The 13,614-nt window shown below is 48.1% G+C and overlaps 1 protein-coding gene across 3 annotated transcripts in view; it reads right to left on the reverse strand.

The window, feature by feature from the left end:
- Positions 1–989: 989 nt before the first annotated feature.
- Galnt18 (polypeptide N-acetylgalactosaminyltransferase 18) overlaps positions 990–13,614 on the reverse strand; it is a 308,412-nt gene continuing 295,787 nt past the window's right edge. For all 3 annotated transcript variants that reach the window (XR_003946460.1, NM_001360903.1, NM_173739.4), the window contains one exon: positions 990–1,417. Coding sequence is in view for 2 of the 3 variants with exons in the window: in NM_001360903.1 (NP_001347832.1) it covers positions 1,271–1,417 (147 nt within the window). In the remaining variant the exon portion in view is untranslated. The remainder of the gene's footprint in view (positions 1,418–13,614) is intronic.

The following is a 13,614-nucleotide window of genomic DNA, read 5'->3' on the forward strand; positions in this document are numbered from 1 at the left end:
AGGAAGATGCTCCACTGTAGGGACTTCTGGTCTCCCAGGCTGAGCCCAGCAGGGCTGACATGGAGCGGTGATTAGGTGAGCCGCGCCTGATGGATAGCACTGTGCTCAGAGACCCGTTAAGATCCTGATGTCAGTGCCACAGAACCCGACCTTATTAGGTAATAGAGTCTTTATTAAGTTCATCAAATTTACAATTTAAATTGCTCCCTCTCCATCAATAGAGGACTGGCATCCTAATAAAGATGGGAAAGTTGGGCATGAGAGACAGGCACGTACAAGGTAGATAATGTGAAGGCAGAGAGAAGAGAGGCGTCGTCTACTTGCCAATGAACACTTACCTGAGCTTCTAGAAGCTGGGAGAGAGGCATAGAACAGATTCCCTACAGCCTTCATTTTGAACTCCCAGACTTTAGAACAGTAAAGTAAGCCACTTCAGAGTAGGGCACTGTGTTACAGGGGCCACAAGAAGCCGTAGCTTTGCAATTCAAGGAGGGAGCCAAATAGGTCTTAGGACTGGATAGAGGCAAGCAAGTGTCGTGGGGGGAGGGGCAGTGGATAGCCTGGAGAGGATACTTGGTGACTTCAGGGGAAGGTGGTGTAGATTAGAGTCTGTCAGTGGATGACACTTAGGACTCAAGTAACATCTTCTGAGGCCAAGCCTGTCCCAGGCACCAGCTCACACGGAGGAAGCAGGGAAGGACCTGCCCTCAGCGTGGGGAGCCTGAGGGTCCAGTGCCCTACTCTGAGTTGCTCCTGGCACGCGCCTTATGGATAGCACTGTGCTCAGAGACCGTTAAGATCCTGACCTCAGCACCACAGAAACTGACCTTACCTAATAGAGTCTTTATGAAGTTCATCAAATTTCATAATCTGCAGGGGTTTAAAGTTGTTTTTCCTAAGAACGTGAAGAAGAAAGAGCATTGAAGACACATGATAAGCTACCAGACTCCAATTTCAGAGGAGCCAGGGCACCAAATGACCGCGAAGACTTTTCTTAATCAATAATATTTTATTGCCAGTTATAAATATTTTCCATTTGTCCCCTATTTACAGTTGTAAAATAGTTCAGGATGTTGTTCCCTCCCCCACCTCTCTGCGTCTCTCTATAAACTCCATGAAAATTGAATAGGAAATACAAAGCTCTTTTGTGGGGGGAGGCCACCCACTTGGCTCTCCCTCTCAGACTCCGGGCAGCCCCACGTGACAGCAGGCGGCATTGCAGCTGATGCTACACAGTAGCAAAGCGGTGGCCGGTGGCGCCTGTGGAGGGTCAGGACACCAGGCTCCTCAGGACATTGGTGATAGTCCAGTGTTGTCCCGAGCACTTCTGAAGCACCAGCTGGAAACCAAACTCCATGTCACTGTTCTCTTGCAGCTCCAGGCAGCGCTTGGACTTGCGGTTCTGGATGGAGCCTCCCTAGGAGCCAGACAGAAAGAGAGAGCATCAGAGGCCATAGAGGTAATTAGTTGGATCCAAAGAGTCCCATGCTTGGGGAGTAGCTTCGTCAGTTCAGATGGCTTGGGAACTAGCATTCCCAAGAATGCCGCAGATTCCCTCAGCTCCTGTGTATTTTTCGAGCTTAGATGTATGCTTCAGTTTCCCCATAAGACCCTAGTTCTTTGTAGAGGTAGAGCTATCCCTGCCTCAACTTCTGTCTACCATTTGGAGCTGTGGCACACTGCTTGGCTCCTAGAGCTAGCTCCTAGTCAAGGGGCTGGTTCCTGCTCTAAGAGACCTCATTCTTAGGGCCTGGCCTCTCCAGGATCAACCTGCATCCGTGCACTTCCCAGCCTAGGGAGTGCTAGGCCAGGCCTGGCTCCTAAGGCCCTCCCACAGACCGGGAAAGTTGTGAGTGATGGCCTAAGAAAACTCATGTCCTTAGATATTGTCTGTCTATTTGGCCATTAGGCTCTCAAGTCCTGAGCACACATGGGTCTCCCATACAACTGATATTCTGGAAGATTTTGTAGCCACAAATACTCTGCTTATGTCCAAAAGCCTCTGAAGGAAGTGGTATTCTCAAAAGCATTTACATAGCAGCCCAGCTGAGATACTCAGGGACTACTGGCTCTGAGCCTGCTGAGACCCTGGGATGTCTTAGGATCTGTCATCACCTCGGTTGTGCTCAGCCGGATTTGGGTTTTAATCAGTCAGAGTTGCTTGAGCGATCATGATCTCAAGAGTAGGCACGACCTGCTAACTCACCTAGCACAAGAAACCCACTCATCCCGTGTTCCCCATCTTGGCAGTAACCAGGTGCCATTTAACTTTTTTTTTTTCCTTCTAATTGAAAGTTAACTCATGTATAGAAAAGCATACAAAAATTCATGTTCAACTCAATAATTCAAAGCAAAACTAACACCTAGGTCAGGAAACAGCATGATACCATATCACAGAATGCCTCTTCATATCCTTCTACTTTTACTCTCTTTATCCCAATAGGTGACTACCATCCTGACTTTAACATCTCTGTTTTACTTGGCCAGTGGGAAGTGGATCAGACAATTATATTTATTGTTTTGTCTGGCTTCTTTAGCTCAACATTGTACTTGTGACTACTTTTCATTCTTCCAAGTAACTTGCAGACTGAATGGCCTCTGCACTCAGCCACAGCACTACCGGGCTTTCCATTGTGCCTGGCACCTCCAGGGAGGAAGACTATCCCCTCCCCAGCAAGAGCTTTTCCTCACAGCCACCTTCCTCAGAGCATCCCCTTCCCATGGACTAACTCTTGCTCAGAGCGTCTATAGGGGCTACACCATTTCCTTCAGGCTTTCACTGGGGGCTGCTCTTTTTCACATTTTCCCTTCCATGGTTTTCCACAGTTCCCTTTCCTAGTGCCGTGTGCAACAACCTTGCATTAGTTCTCCGCTCCAGCTCTTTGAATAAGCTCCAGGTAGCTTTCGCTGATCAGAATGAGGTTAGGGCTGCTTCACCCTAGACAATAGGCTTCTTCAACATGTCCCAGAATTGGCACTTTGGCGGTCACACCTTGCTCCTGTACTATGCTGGAACAGCCATAGAGGACACTTCAAACTGTCCTTGTTGAACTTGTCATCTCCCTTAAGTCACCATCCTGCCCTTCAAAGGCTGGATTTGGGGGCCCAAAAGCATCCAGTAACACTTGCTCCAAGCAAGACCAGCTCACTGTACTGCCAGCCCTAGGTCCCACCACATCTGTGTAAATCTTGTGGCCCCCAAGCCTGAGTATATCTGTTGAACCATGTCAAGCTGAGTCCTATTATTGGTTCACAATTCTAAAGTGGTAGTGTGGTCGGCTGCCCTCATCTCTTCACCTCACCAACAGGCTGTCTGTCCTGCCCCTGAAGGTAGGAATAGAGCTCAGGCAGGGAGTTAGGACCAGCCCAGCTCTCTAAGTCCAAGGTCTGCCTCATTTTAGGCCCTGAGGCAGAGACTGGAGAGCACTGACCCTGACGTCAATTCTGCTTCTCAATTCTTCCCTGCTTCTACTGTAGAGACCTGGGCAAGCCCCCCTCCTGCCAACCCTTCCCCCTTTACTTGTCTGTAGGGCTAAGGAATGACTCTTGGGAGGTTGCGCAGATGGGCTGATGGGAGACCTATTTCTCAGCTGTAATACAGCACATACACACACAAGGGTGTTCAGGGCACCAGCATGGGAGAGGGGTCATGGAAATGGGGCTGGACCAAGCTCCATCCTTTATGTTGCAGTTTTTGGCTTCTTAGCACATCTCTGGGACCAAAAGCAGGCCCTGCCAATAGTGAGGCTGGGCTGCTTCACATCTCCCAGGCCACCAGAGCTTGGAAACAACTGTAACCCCTCCTTTCCTGACAGCCACTCCTGCCATTCAGGCCTTCCTTGGGCACCTTCTCAAGGCAAGAGAGTGAGGAAGGAGTAGAAGACTCTCCTTCAGAGATGTAAGACTGATATTTCCCAGGCCCTAACCTGCCCCAACCCAGCTCAGCACCCCACAGACATCCCACATGTGATCGTTGGGTAGAAATAGCCATTATGGCCTTCCAGAAGGGTGTGGAAGAAGTGGTTCAAGTCCAAGAACAGGAATGGGGTGGGTAGAGGGGACACCACTTGACTGCTTGATTCGCTGTGTATGAGGCTAGGAGCTCTCTCCTCAGCAGAAAGAGCTCTGTGAACAATGTGAGCTGCCTCCAATGCTTCCAGGAACCATGCTTGGGGGATGGGATACAGCCGGACCATCTTTGGTGGTAGAGCTAGCACCAGCCTTGGGCACTGCAAATGCCAGCTATTTTCCTACCACTCACCAGGCTTGCAAATAAGCTTTGACTCCTTCTCATAGCTTCCTCACCCTAGGAAGCAGCCTGGCGTTGTTCCCATTTGTGTCTTGATCTGTAGATACTGCACTGGAACTAAAGTTATTTGCCATTTTCTTAGTACCTTTCCTCTTGTGTTCCCTGAATAATCTTATGAGTTTCTTACAATACCCCCAACCTCCCAGAGGGGGAGATAGTAGGAGCCCTCATTTTGTAGAACTGGAGGCTAAGGTCCTGAGAGGCTGGAGATTTTCCCAAGATGCCACATAGAGGGCAGCTGGGACCCCAGGGAACCTTCCCCATTCCCTGTTCTCCACTAGATAAGTAACCACCAACCCTATCACCACCCACCCACCCACACCATGCCTATCTCTGAGGTAGTAGCTAGACTAAAGGCGCTGGTGGTACTCAGTGCTGGAATAGAGGAAGATGTCTCAGTGAATTCGAAGAGGTTTGGTCTGTTCCCTTTGAGGCTTCTCTAAAGGGATGGTATTCATACATCCTTCCAGCCACTGCCAAATATTTAATGAGCATCTACCGAGGGTCATACACACTTCCCAGCTGCTGCAATGTATGCATGACAGAGAAAGAGAAGGCTTTTTTGTTCTTGTGGCAACTGTGCTCTTGAGGGAGAGTTGGCAGCAGATTCCGGCAAGGAGAGGAGCTGATGAGGCTATGCCCCAAATCATGGGGCTCAGCAGGAGGCTCGGCAAGCTGGGGCAGGAGATGACTGCCAGGTGAAAGAGGTGGCCGGGAGATCCTCTACTAAAGGTGAGACCTGAGACGAAACATGGGGGGGGAGAGAGATGGCAGTCCCGGGGCAGGTCCAGGATCCTAATGAAAAGCCCCAGAGGCAGGAATGGGCTTCCGGTGAGGCTTAGGGAACTTTTGGGCTGCGTTTATGCAAAGGCAGAGAAAGCACTGGTAAAAGGGAAGAGATGAGGCCCATGAGTGAGGGCGGGGCCTCTGAACTCTGGTTTTGATCTGAGAGGCAGGGCCAATACTTCCTAGGCCTGATCCACATGCTAAGCAGGCCGGCCACTCTGGGTTCTGGGCTGGGCTAAGTGGGAAAGAAGGAAAGATGCTGGGACAAGTGCTAGCGGACTCTTGTCCTAATCCCTGTGTGTGTGTTTGGGGGGGATGGTGGGGGGCTTAGCCTGCAGCTCTGGGCCAGTTTCTTGGCTCTGGAGCTGGTGCTGGGGCTGGGGCTGGGGCTGGATGCTGAGATCTGAGCCTTTCTCTCTCCATGTAGGAGCCTGCTGCTTGTTTGGTTTACCAGTCCAGTCATCAAAATTATTTGTGTAATACTTACAACTACGGGATCTACAAACACACAATACTTTTAATTAAAGAATTTAAATAAGGGCAATTAAACCTGGCAGGAGAGAAGCCGCAGCACACAGAGGGCTTAATTGGAATGGAAACCAAATTAAATATGGAAGAAGCCATTAAAAACCAAAGCGGAAGTTGAATGTATAGGACGAAGAATACTAATAACGGTTCCTACAGCCAGTCCCTGCCCTTGCTTCAGTTTTCCTTTTGGGTCCCTCTAAAGGAGTGACTACAAAGGTCCCAAGCAGAAACAAGGAAGAAATGACTCTTTCTCAGGCCTTGGTCATGTGACCTAGGGAGTGACCTCTTGACCTGGGGAATGGCTGAGCCATTCTGGGCTTCTGTCTATCATCTCACTTACCATCTTGGACCACTCAAGATATTAGCACAGAGGACTATGGATACTGGGACACGTGGAAGTCATCACCCATGCAACCCTAAGGCACACATCTCTCTACCATAGTTTCCCCACAGGGATGTCAGATGGTGGCTAGGTGTGGGTCAGATAGCATTAAACTATCCTTGCCCTACTTGGGAGGGGCATGCTGGGGTGTCTTCCTTACTGTAGCTCTGAGAGGTAGAGCTGAAGATTTTTTATTATTATTATTTCATAAAATTAGATATTGAGGCTGGGAGGTTCGGGAGCTGGCTCAGAATCTCCTGGTTAGCGAGTGTTGGGATCAGGATCGAAGCCCAGGTGTCGTCCACTGGAGAGGAGAATGACCAGCGTGCCCAGGAAACTCAACCACTACCCTGCTTTCAGATTCGGTAGGTCTCAGAGATGGCCTGAGAATGTCCCAAGTGCTGTCCTAGTGGCAGTTCTGGTATGGGTCCAGCTTGCAAGGATCAACAGCATCTGTGACCCTGTTTAGGAAAGGCCTGGCTTGCCCCCAGAGCTTCTGGGCTGCCTGGGCTGGCTTTCCTTATAGTGGGATGCACATCTGAAGTCAAGTGTGTATCAGATCCTAGATCCTGGATTCACAGACTTCTGTTTCCCTGGGAGCTCCTACTCCACCTTCCTTGCTAATGAATTTTCCAAAAGGCAAGCAGCCCTGTGAGTCCTGGGCTTTAAGCTCAGTGAGTTGAGGAGTTTCTGGGTTAAGTACTTAATGATTGGTAATCAAATACTTCAAAGCTTGGGCAGGACATTAGGCCTAGTTACAGAAACCCCAAGATTAGGTGTTTTGTAGAGTAAAGTGTTCTTTATGTAGTATGAATATTCAACACTTACTGTGTTCAATATGCACTTCGGTGTTTTCTTCCTTCAAGGGCCTCACCCAAGCCTAAGTGGGATTCTGCCTGGGACTTGCTGTGTGAGGCCACTGACTGAAAATGGGTATTTGCAACATCAAGTAAGCGAGGACAGGTAGAAAGGGGTCGGGAGATGCAAGTGCCTGGAGAGCTGACCAGGATGGCTGTGATTCTGTTCATTCACACATGCTTGACCTAGCAGGGAGACCCCAGCCTCAAATTCTCACTAATGGGGTTTTCTAGACAAAGACAGAGCCATCCTGGTGTATGGACTCTTAAGACAGCATCCCTGTGTCTGACTTCTAACAATCACTAAACCTGTCTGTGCCTCAGTTTCCTCATGTTTGCAGGTGCCTCATAGGCCTGCTATGATTTCAAAGTATTACTTATAAAAGGTTAGTATAGTGCCTGGCATGCTATAAACACTATATAAATATTTGATTCTTTTTAAAATCCCATGCAGTTCTGGGGAGCTGAGCAATCACATCTGCCCCTGGCCCTGATCACTGCAGGAAGAGAAGGAAGAAGAAAATGCTGATTGCTCTAATTTTAAAAATAACTAAGAAAACAGGCTCTAAACAAAGCGTTGTCAGTCGCTGGGAACTGGACAGTCCCACTCGCACCCTTTCCTATGACCTGGAAATGAAAAGCTGCTTTATCCCAGAGCCATAATGAAACACCCGATGATAGCCCTTTCTTTTCAGCACAAAAGCTTCTCGAGGCTGGATGTGCTGACAGTGCTTGGGGCTGAGCTGGGGAAAGTCCAGGGCGCCTCCTCGCCTGAGTGGAGGACACTCGGGCAAGGTTAGAAGTGCCTCTGGGAAATGTGCCTGCAGATAGCTTTTGTTTTTACAGGAGAATGTTTGTCTCATTTCAGGTTATCATATTATACCCCAGAAGGCAGAACCAACCTTAATAGGCAAGCTGGGCTCTGGGCTTTCCCCAGACATCTTGTACTCCCTAAAACTCCTCTTTCTTGGCACCAATGGACAACTTTGCTCTTATTGACATTCCTTCCAAGAATGAAGCAAGTCAGGGCTGGGAAGTGGGCCTTCCTCCATGTAACGTCGGATTTTCAGTTGTATCAATACTTCCATGAAGAAATGACAGTTGAGGTTGGCTAGCATAAAGTACAAGCTATAGAGCCTGACAAAATTTCCTCTTTCAAAACATATTCAAACCAATTTGTACTCCACTCTGTGGAATATGAACATCTGCTTAATATAAAAGATTTCTTCCACACTAGTCACAAATCTGGTTATAGGGAGAATATCTCTCTCTCTCTCTCTCTCTCTCTCTCTCTCTCTCTCGCTCTCTCTCGCTCTCTCTCTCACACACACATACACACATAAAATGTGTTTGCATGCTTCTAAGGATAGTAAATAAGGCCAATGAAAGTAAGGTTTTGCTTGTCTTTAGGCACACATTTAGTTGAAGATCTGGTGATCAGGAGGACTCTAAGATTCATACATTTATTTTAAAGGGCCCCTTCATTTGATCAACGGCACATTGTATGTCTGTTTTGGTTGACACAAACCTAGGCGTATATGGGGGAAAGTAACCTCAACTGAGAAATACTGGCCTGTAGACAAGGCTGTGGGGCATTTTCTTGATTAATGGCTAATATGGGAAGGCCTGGCCCAATGTGCATGGCACTACCACTATGCAGGTGGTCGTGATTTGTGTAAGAAAGCAGGCTGGACAAGCCATGAGGAGCAAGCCAGTAAGCAGCGTTCCTCTGTGGCCTCTGTATCAACTTCTGCCTCTAGGTTCCCACTTGAGTTCCTGCCCTCACTTCACTCAGTGATGGCTAAGATTTGGCTGTGTAAGCCAAATTAACCTTTTCCTCCCCAAGCTGCTTTTGGTGGGTGTTTTATCATAGCAGTGCAGAGGCACAGTAGGACAGTGTCCACTCTGTCTCAGGATTTCTGTTCTCTGGTGGAGATGCCTAAATCGTGAGAGGCATTCCTGTTATCCATGCTTCCAGACACTTGAAGGGAGTGGCCTTGGGTGGAATGTCATCATTCTACCAGGTAACAGCCACCATTCCATCATGTAAAGGGGAGAGGGCACAAAATGTGATGAAGACCTTCATTGAAGTTTGGTTTATTCTTGGTGTGCAGTGTTTTGTTTTGGGCTGGCCCAGTGGGACTTATAGATGGCACACAAAGCTTGAGGTCTCCAGTCTAACTTCAGTAGCTTAGCTCAGCAGTTTCAGGTCTGGGAAGGTGTGAAAACCACCCAGTTCAATTTCTGTGGATCCCAATGCCCGGTCCCTCGGGGATCTACCAACCTCATGGACAACTCTAACCCTGGCTCTTGAGTGTTGCCTCTCTGATCTGCAGAGCTCCATGGGAGAAGACTGCTCCTCTCCACACCAGCCAGTCCTTGAGACTCATGGAGAACTCAGGGCTGCTTGCCATCTTTCCGGTCTTCAGCATGCCTGTCCCTTTCACTGCCATTCACAAGCACATGAGGGCGGTGGGGAAGCTGGAACTTAGAGGACACACATCACAGTAGCCTTCTTGGGATGTCCTGGCAATGTTTCATAGAGATGACTCTAGCATTGGGTTAACTATTGGAAAGCCACAGAGGGGGTCAGGGTTGGGTAGCCTTGGCAGACCATTCTTTGCTCTACTGATGTCCTTTTGCTGACATAGTGTCTGCTGCTTTCTTCTCCCTTTCCTGGTCCACAGGTCACCAAAACACCTCTATCACTAATGCTATATCCCAGGGTTTTAGAATGTCCTTCAAATCCTAAGCTGAAGGGAACTCTCAGAAGACTGAAAGCTGTACACTTAATTAATAAGAATTTACAATACCAGGGGATAGGAAGTTTGGAGATTTCTTTAATGGGTCTGGGGATTAGGAGTTAGAAAATGCATAGAAAGCAACAAACACCTACTATTTCCCATGTTAAGGAGGTTTCAGTATGTGGATAGAAGTGATGGCTATTTGGAGAGGAGGCACCTTACCAACTGTTCTTCAAATCCAGAGCTAGGGGTTATTATGAATCATTAATCTAACTCCTGCCCAGCCACTATCACTAAATCATCACTGTGACCAACAGAATACTGATATGTCTCACAAAGTCCTCCCAACAGCTCTCTCCATGGCTACAAAATCCTCCCAGCTACCCTGAGGATGATGGAGCAGCCTCTTCCTTACCTAACCCCTACCTCTAGCCTCTTCTCTTCTACTCTACCTAGCTGCCATGGCTACCTTCCTGATCTCACCATGGATACTACTATGGATTGGACAAGGTTTGTCTTCTTGTAGTGACATCTGTGTCCTGGCCACAGTAGTGTTGCAGTGATGAGGACTTTTAGAGGTGGGGCCTATCTGGAGGTCCTTAGGTCACAGAGGGCCTTGCCCTCTGTAGAACCCTTGTGTTGGTTCTCATGAAAACATGTTGTTACCAAAGGTATCCTGAGCTCCATTTTATTGTGAGTTCCCATCTCTAGCTATGGTGATGCCACACCCTTCAGGAGGCCATCAATAGAGCTGAGTTGACCTAGAACTATGAATCCAACAATCTTTTCTCACTATAGTAATGGAAATTAACTGCCACACCTTAAGAGGTTCCCTAGTCCCTCCTTTTGCTTGGTGAAATCTAAGCTAGGGTATGGCTTACACACACACACACACACACACACACACACACACACACACACACACACACAAGGCACCTACTCCATCACACTCTAAACTCTACCCATGCCACACAGTAGATAGATCTTCTGAAAGGATGCTTGGTTTTGTTGTGTCTTTGCCTAGGTGGAGCTTCTGTTTGGGGAGCACTCTTTCCTTCTGACATCTAGGAACTATTTCTATAAGCTTTCAACAGCCAGATCAAACAAATCACACACATTCGCCCACTCTTGTGTTCTGCACATGGAGCCAGTCACCCTGGGCTTCCAGAGCTCTGTTCAGCCCTCAGTTTCTGCTCTCATCAGCCTGTTTTGTTGTGTGTTTACATGCCCACGAGCTCCTCCAGGGCAGAGGCCATGTCTGATTCACGTTTGCATCTCCCCTGCCAAACCCCTGTGCTCAATAAATGTTTGATGAACGACTGAAAGAAAGAATGTTCATCATCAGAAAATTGCTCATCAGAGCCCTGTACATCAGCGTTGCCAGGAGATGTTTTCATCAAATGTGGTTTCAGAATGTCAGCATCTCAGTTCAGCCAGAGCACTGGAAATTCAGAAGGGCTTGGAGAGGTTAGAGTGGGCACAAACTACTTGTTAAACAGAAAAGCAAGGTATGAGATGGAACAGAGATATGCAAATTGTGTGTGTGTGTGTGTGTGTGTGTGTGTGTGTAAAACCTAAGAGAATACCACTGATTTGTTTTTAAATTAATTCAGGGTGTCTGTGAAGTTTAAATGTGGTCCTCAGAGGAGTAAATAATGAATACTTTGTAACCAGAAAAGTGATTCCAAATGCATCCCGAGAAATCTCCTTCCTGCTCAGCTTCTGCAGCAGAACACTCTAGTTGGTCGGGTCACTGCATAATTTGCAAAATATGTTACAAGAACGTTAGCCTGAGCACAAGATGATGTATATGTGTGCATGTCCTAGGACAGCGCCTCTCACTGACCCTGGTGCTCATTGATTCAGCTAGGGTGGCTAGTCTCTCAGCTCTGGGATTACAAGCCTACACTCTCACAATCATTTGCTTGTTTGCTTTTATGTGGGTACTGAGTATCGAACTTAGGTCTTCGTGCTTGCAAGGCAAGCGGTTTACTGACTGAGCTATCTCCCAAGCTTAAGCACAGGACTTTAATCATTTAAGAGGCTCCAGGCTAGCTTTGGCCTTGTGAGCAGTAAGCCTTTGTCAATGAGCAGTGGACGGATGGATTCCAGGTCTCCTGCTAAATATTGATCATTGTACATCAAACAGAAATTACACATCTAGTCATTATTGAATAGTGAATGAGAGGGGCTATGCTGGGTTTGCAAACTAAGAATTTAGAGATATTCCTTCCAAACAGTTCCATTTGGTTGAGGGATCAGAGATGTGGTTGCCAGAGCACCTAGGGAGTTTTCATTAGACATGTGCTGAAGTGGAGAACACTGCCTGCCTCCCTCCCAGAGTGCTACAAAGCAGCACTGTCTGCTTGGCTGGTCAACGAGTCCATTCAGGTAGGAGTCCTGTGGGGCTACTTGTTCAAGACTACATTCTGAAATGGAGGAAGGAGAGAGCTCACTGGGAGATAGTTTTGTCTTGAGGTTGAGGTTTACAGACAGACTGACAGACAGGGCTGTCAACTTGCTGTTTCCAGAGTTGCTTTTCAAAGCCTGAAAAGGGATCTGGGAGATTAGGTGAAACAAGAGTAGTCACATTTGGGTGATGCCAAGTCCCCTACACCCTTCTGCTGGCCTGTGACTCCTATAGATGATGTCAAGATGGCCCAAAAGCAACTGTCGCCACGCCTTCAAGGGAGCTCACCTATACTGGGGCTCAGCCACATCTGTAAATACAATTAGCTCAAGGAATAAAGTCTGAGACCCTTGGGTCAGTCTCAGATGCTGCCTGGGCAGTGGTCTTGAGGTAGGTCAGGATTCTGAGGGCCCCCAAGGTCATGGTGCAGAGAGAATTGAGTATATCTAAGTTTCAAACTGAATTTCAGTCTCCTGCTAACTCTCCATCCTGTCTCTTCCTTGTTTGAAACTTCTAACCCAGCTCCCCAGTCTCCACCAGAGGGGTCTTTGAAAGCCACGACTTCAATGTGTCCTGGGGCTGCACAGCCTTCCACGTCCTAGTAACCTCTGTGATGACACCCAGTGTCACCTTCCAGACCTTGCTCTGGTCACCCCCCCCCCACCCCACCCCGTATCCTCCAGGTTCAGGCCATACAGAGTATTGACTCGGCGTAGGTTTGATGGCTCAGCTTCTGGCTCATGCATGCTGTTTCCTCTATCAAATGGAACACTTGCAGTGTTCCAGTACCCTAGCTTCTGAAAAGCCAGCAGTTCTGTCCCACTCATTTCTTAACTTCCTGAGTCATTCTAAGCCAAACTTAGGGGCCCAGCAGGCCTAGCAGAATGCAGCAGGAGTGGCTTCCATGGACTGTTGTATGACTGTCAAAGGCCTTGAAGTCTCAAGCATGAATCTGTTTTCATCCTACCAAAGTCAGCCCCACCCACTTCCCAGGGAATACCTTCCCCCAATTTTTGTTCCTAATCTGTAAGCTTGCTTTGTTCCTGGCCTGGGACAGGCAACCATAGCTGTATTTTCCACACACCCAGATCCCAGAATCTTCCTCAACCACACCATGCTGAGCCTCTTCCTGCCTGTGAACCTGAGGGAAGGAAGCTCCAATCTGTGTCCCTCTGGGACACATGGCTAGCAGGGGACAGGGACAAGTATCTTGCCGGGTACAGTGCAGATCAGCAACAGGGCATGCCTGGGGAACCCAGGTTTCAACAGGATATAAAGTAGGAAGAAACAAATGTCACACCCCAGTCCCAACCCTAGCCTTCCAGGGGGCCACTTCCAATGCCATGCCATGATTAGAAGTATAAAAGGGAATTGCAGAGTGTTTTATGAGCAGCGATGGACATGGTGCATATGCTAGCTGCTATTCATACTGGAAGTGAGGCCTGACAATGGTTGGCAAGGCGCCATGAAGGGAACTAACAAAGTCTCTCATCCCTGCTTCTTTTCATTGAATCCTTCACACGTTATTGGCCTACCTGGCCTACACCCAGACCTGCCAAAGCACCCTCTACCTGCCTGTGATAAACTCACTTGGTTCC

Source organism: Mus musculus, chromosome 7, assembly GCF_000001635.26.
Source record: "Mus musculus strain C57BL/6J chromosome 7, GRCm38.p6 C57BL/6J".
In the NCBI taxonomy this organism is placed as follows: Eukaryota; Metazoa; Chordata; class Mammalia; order Rodentia; family Muridae; genus Mus; species Mus musculus.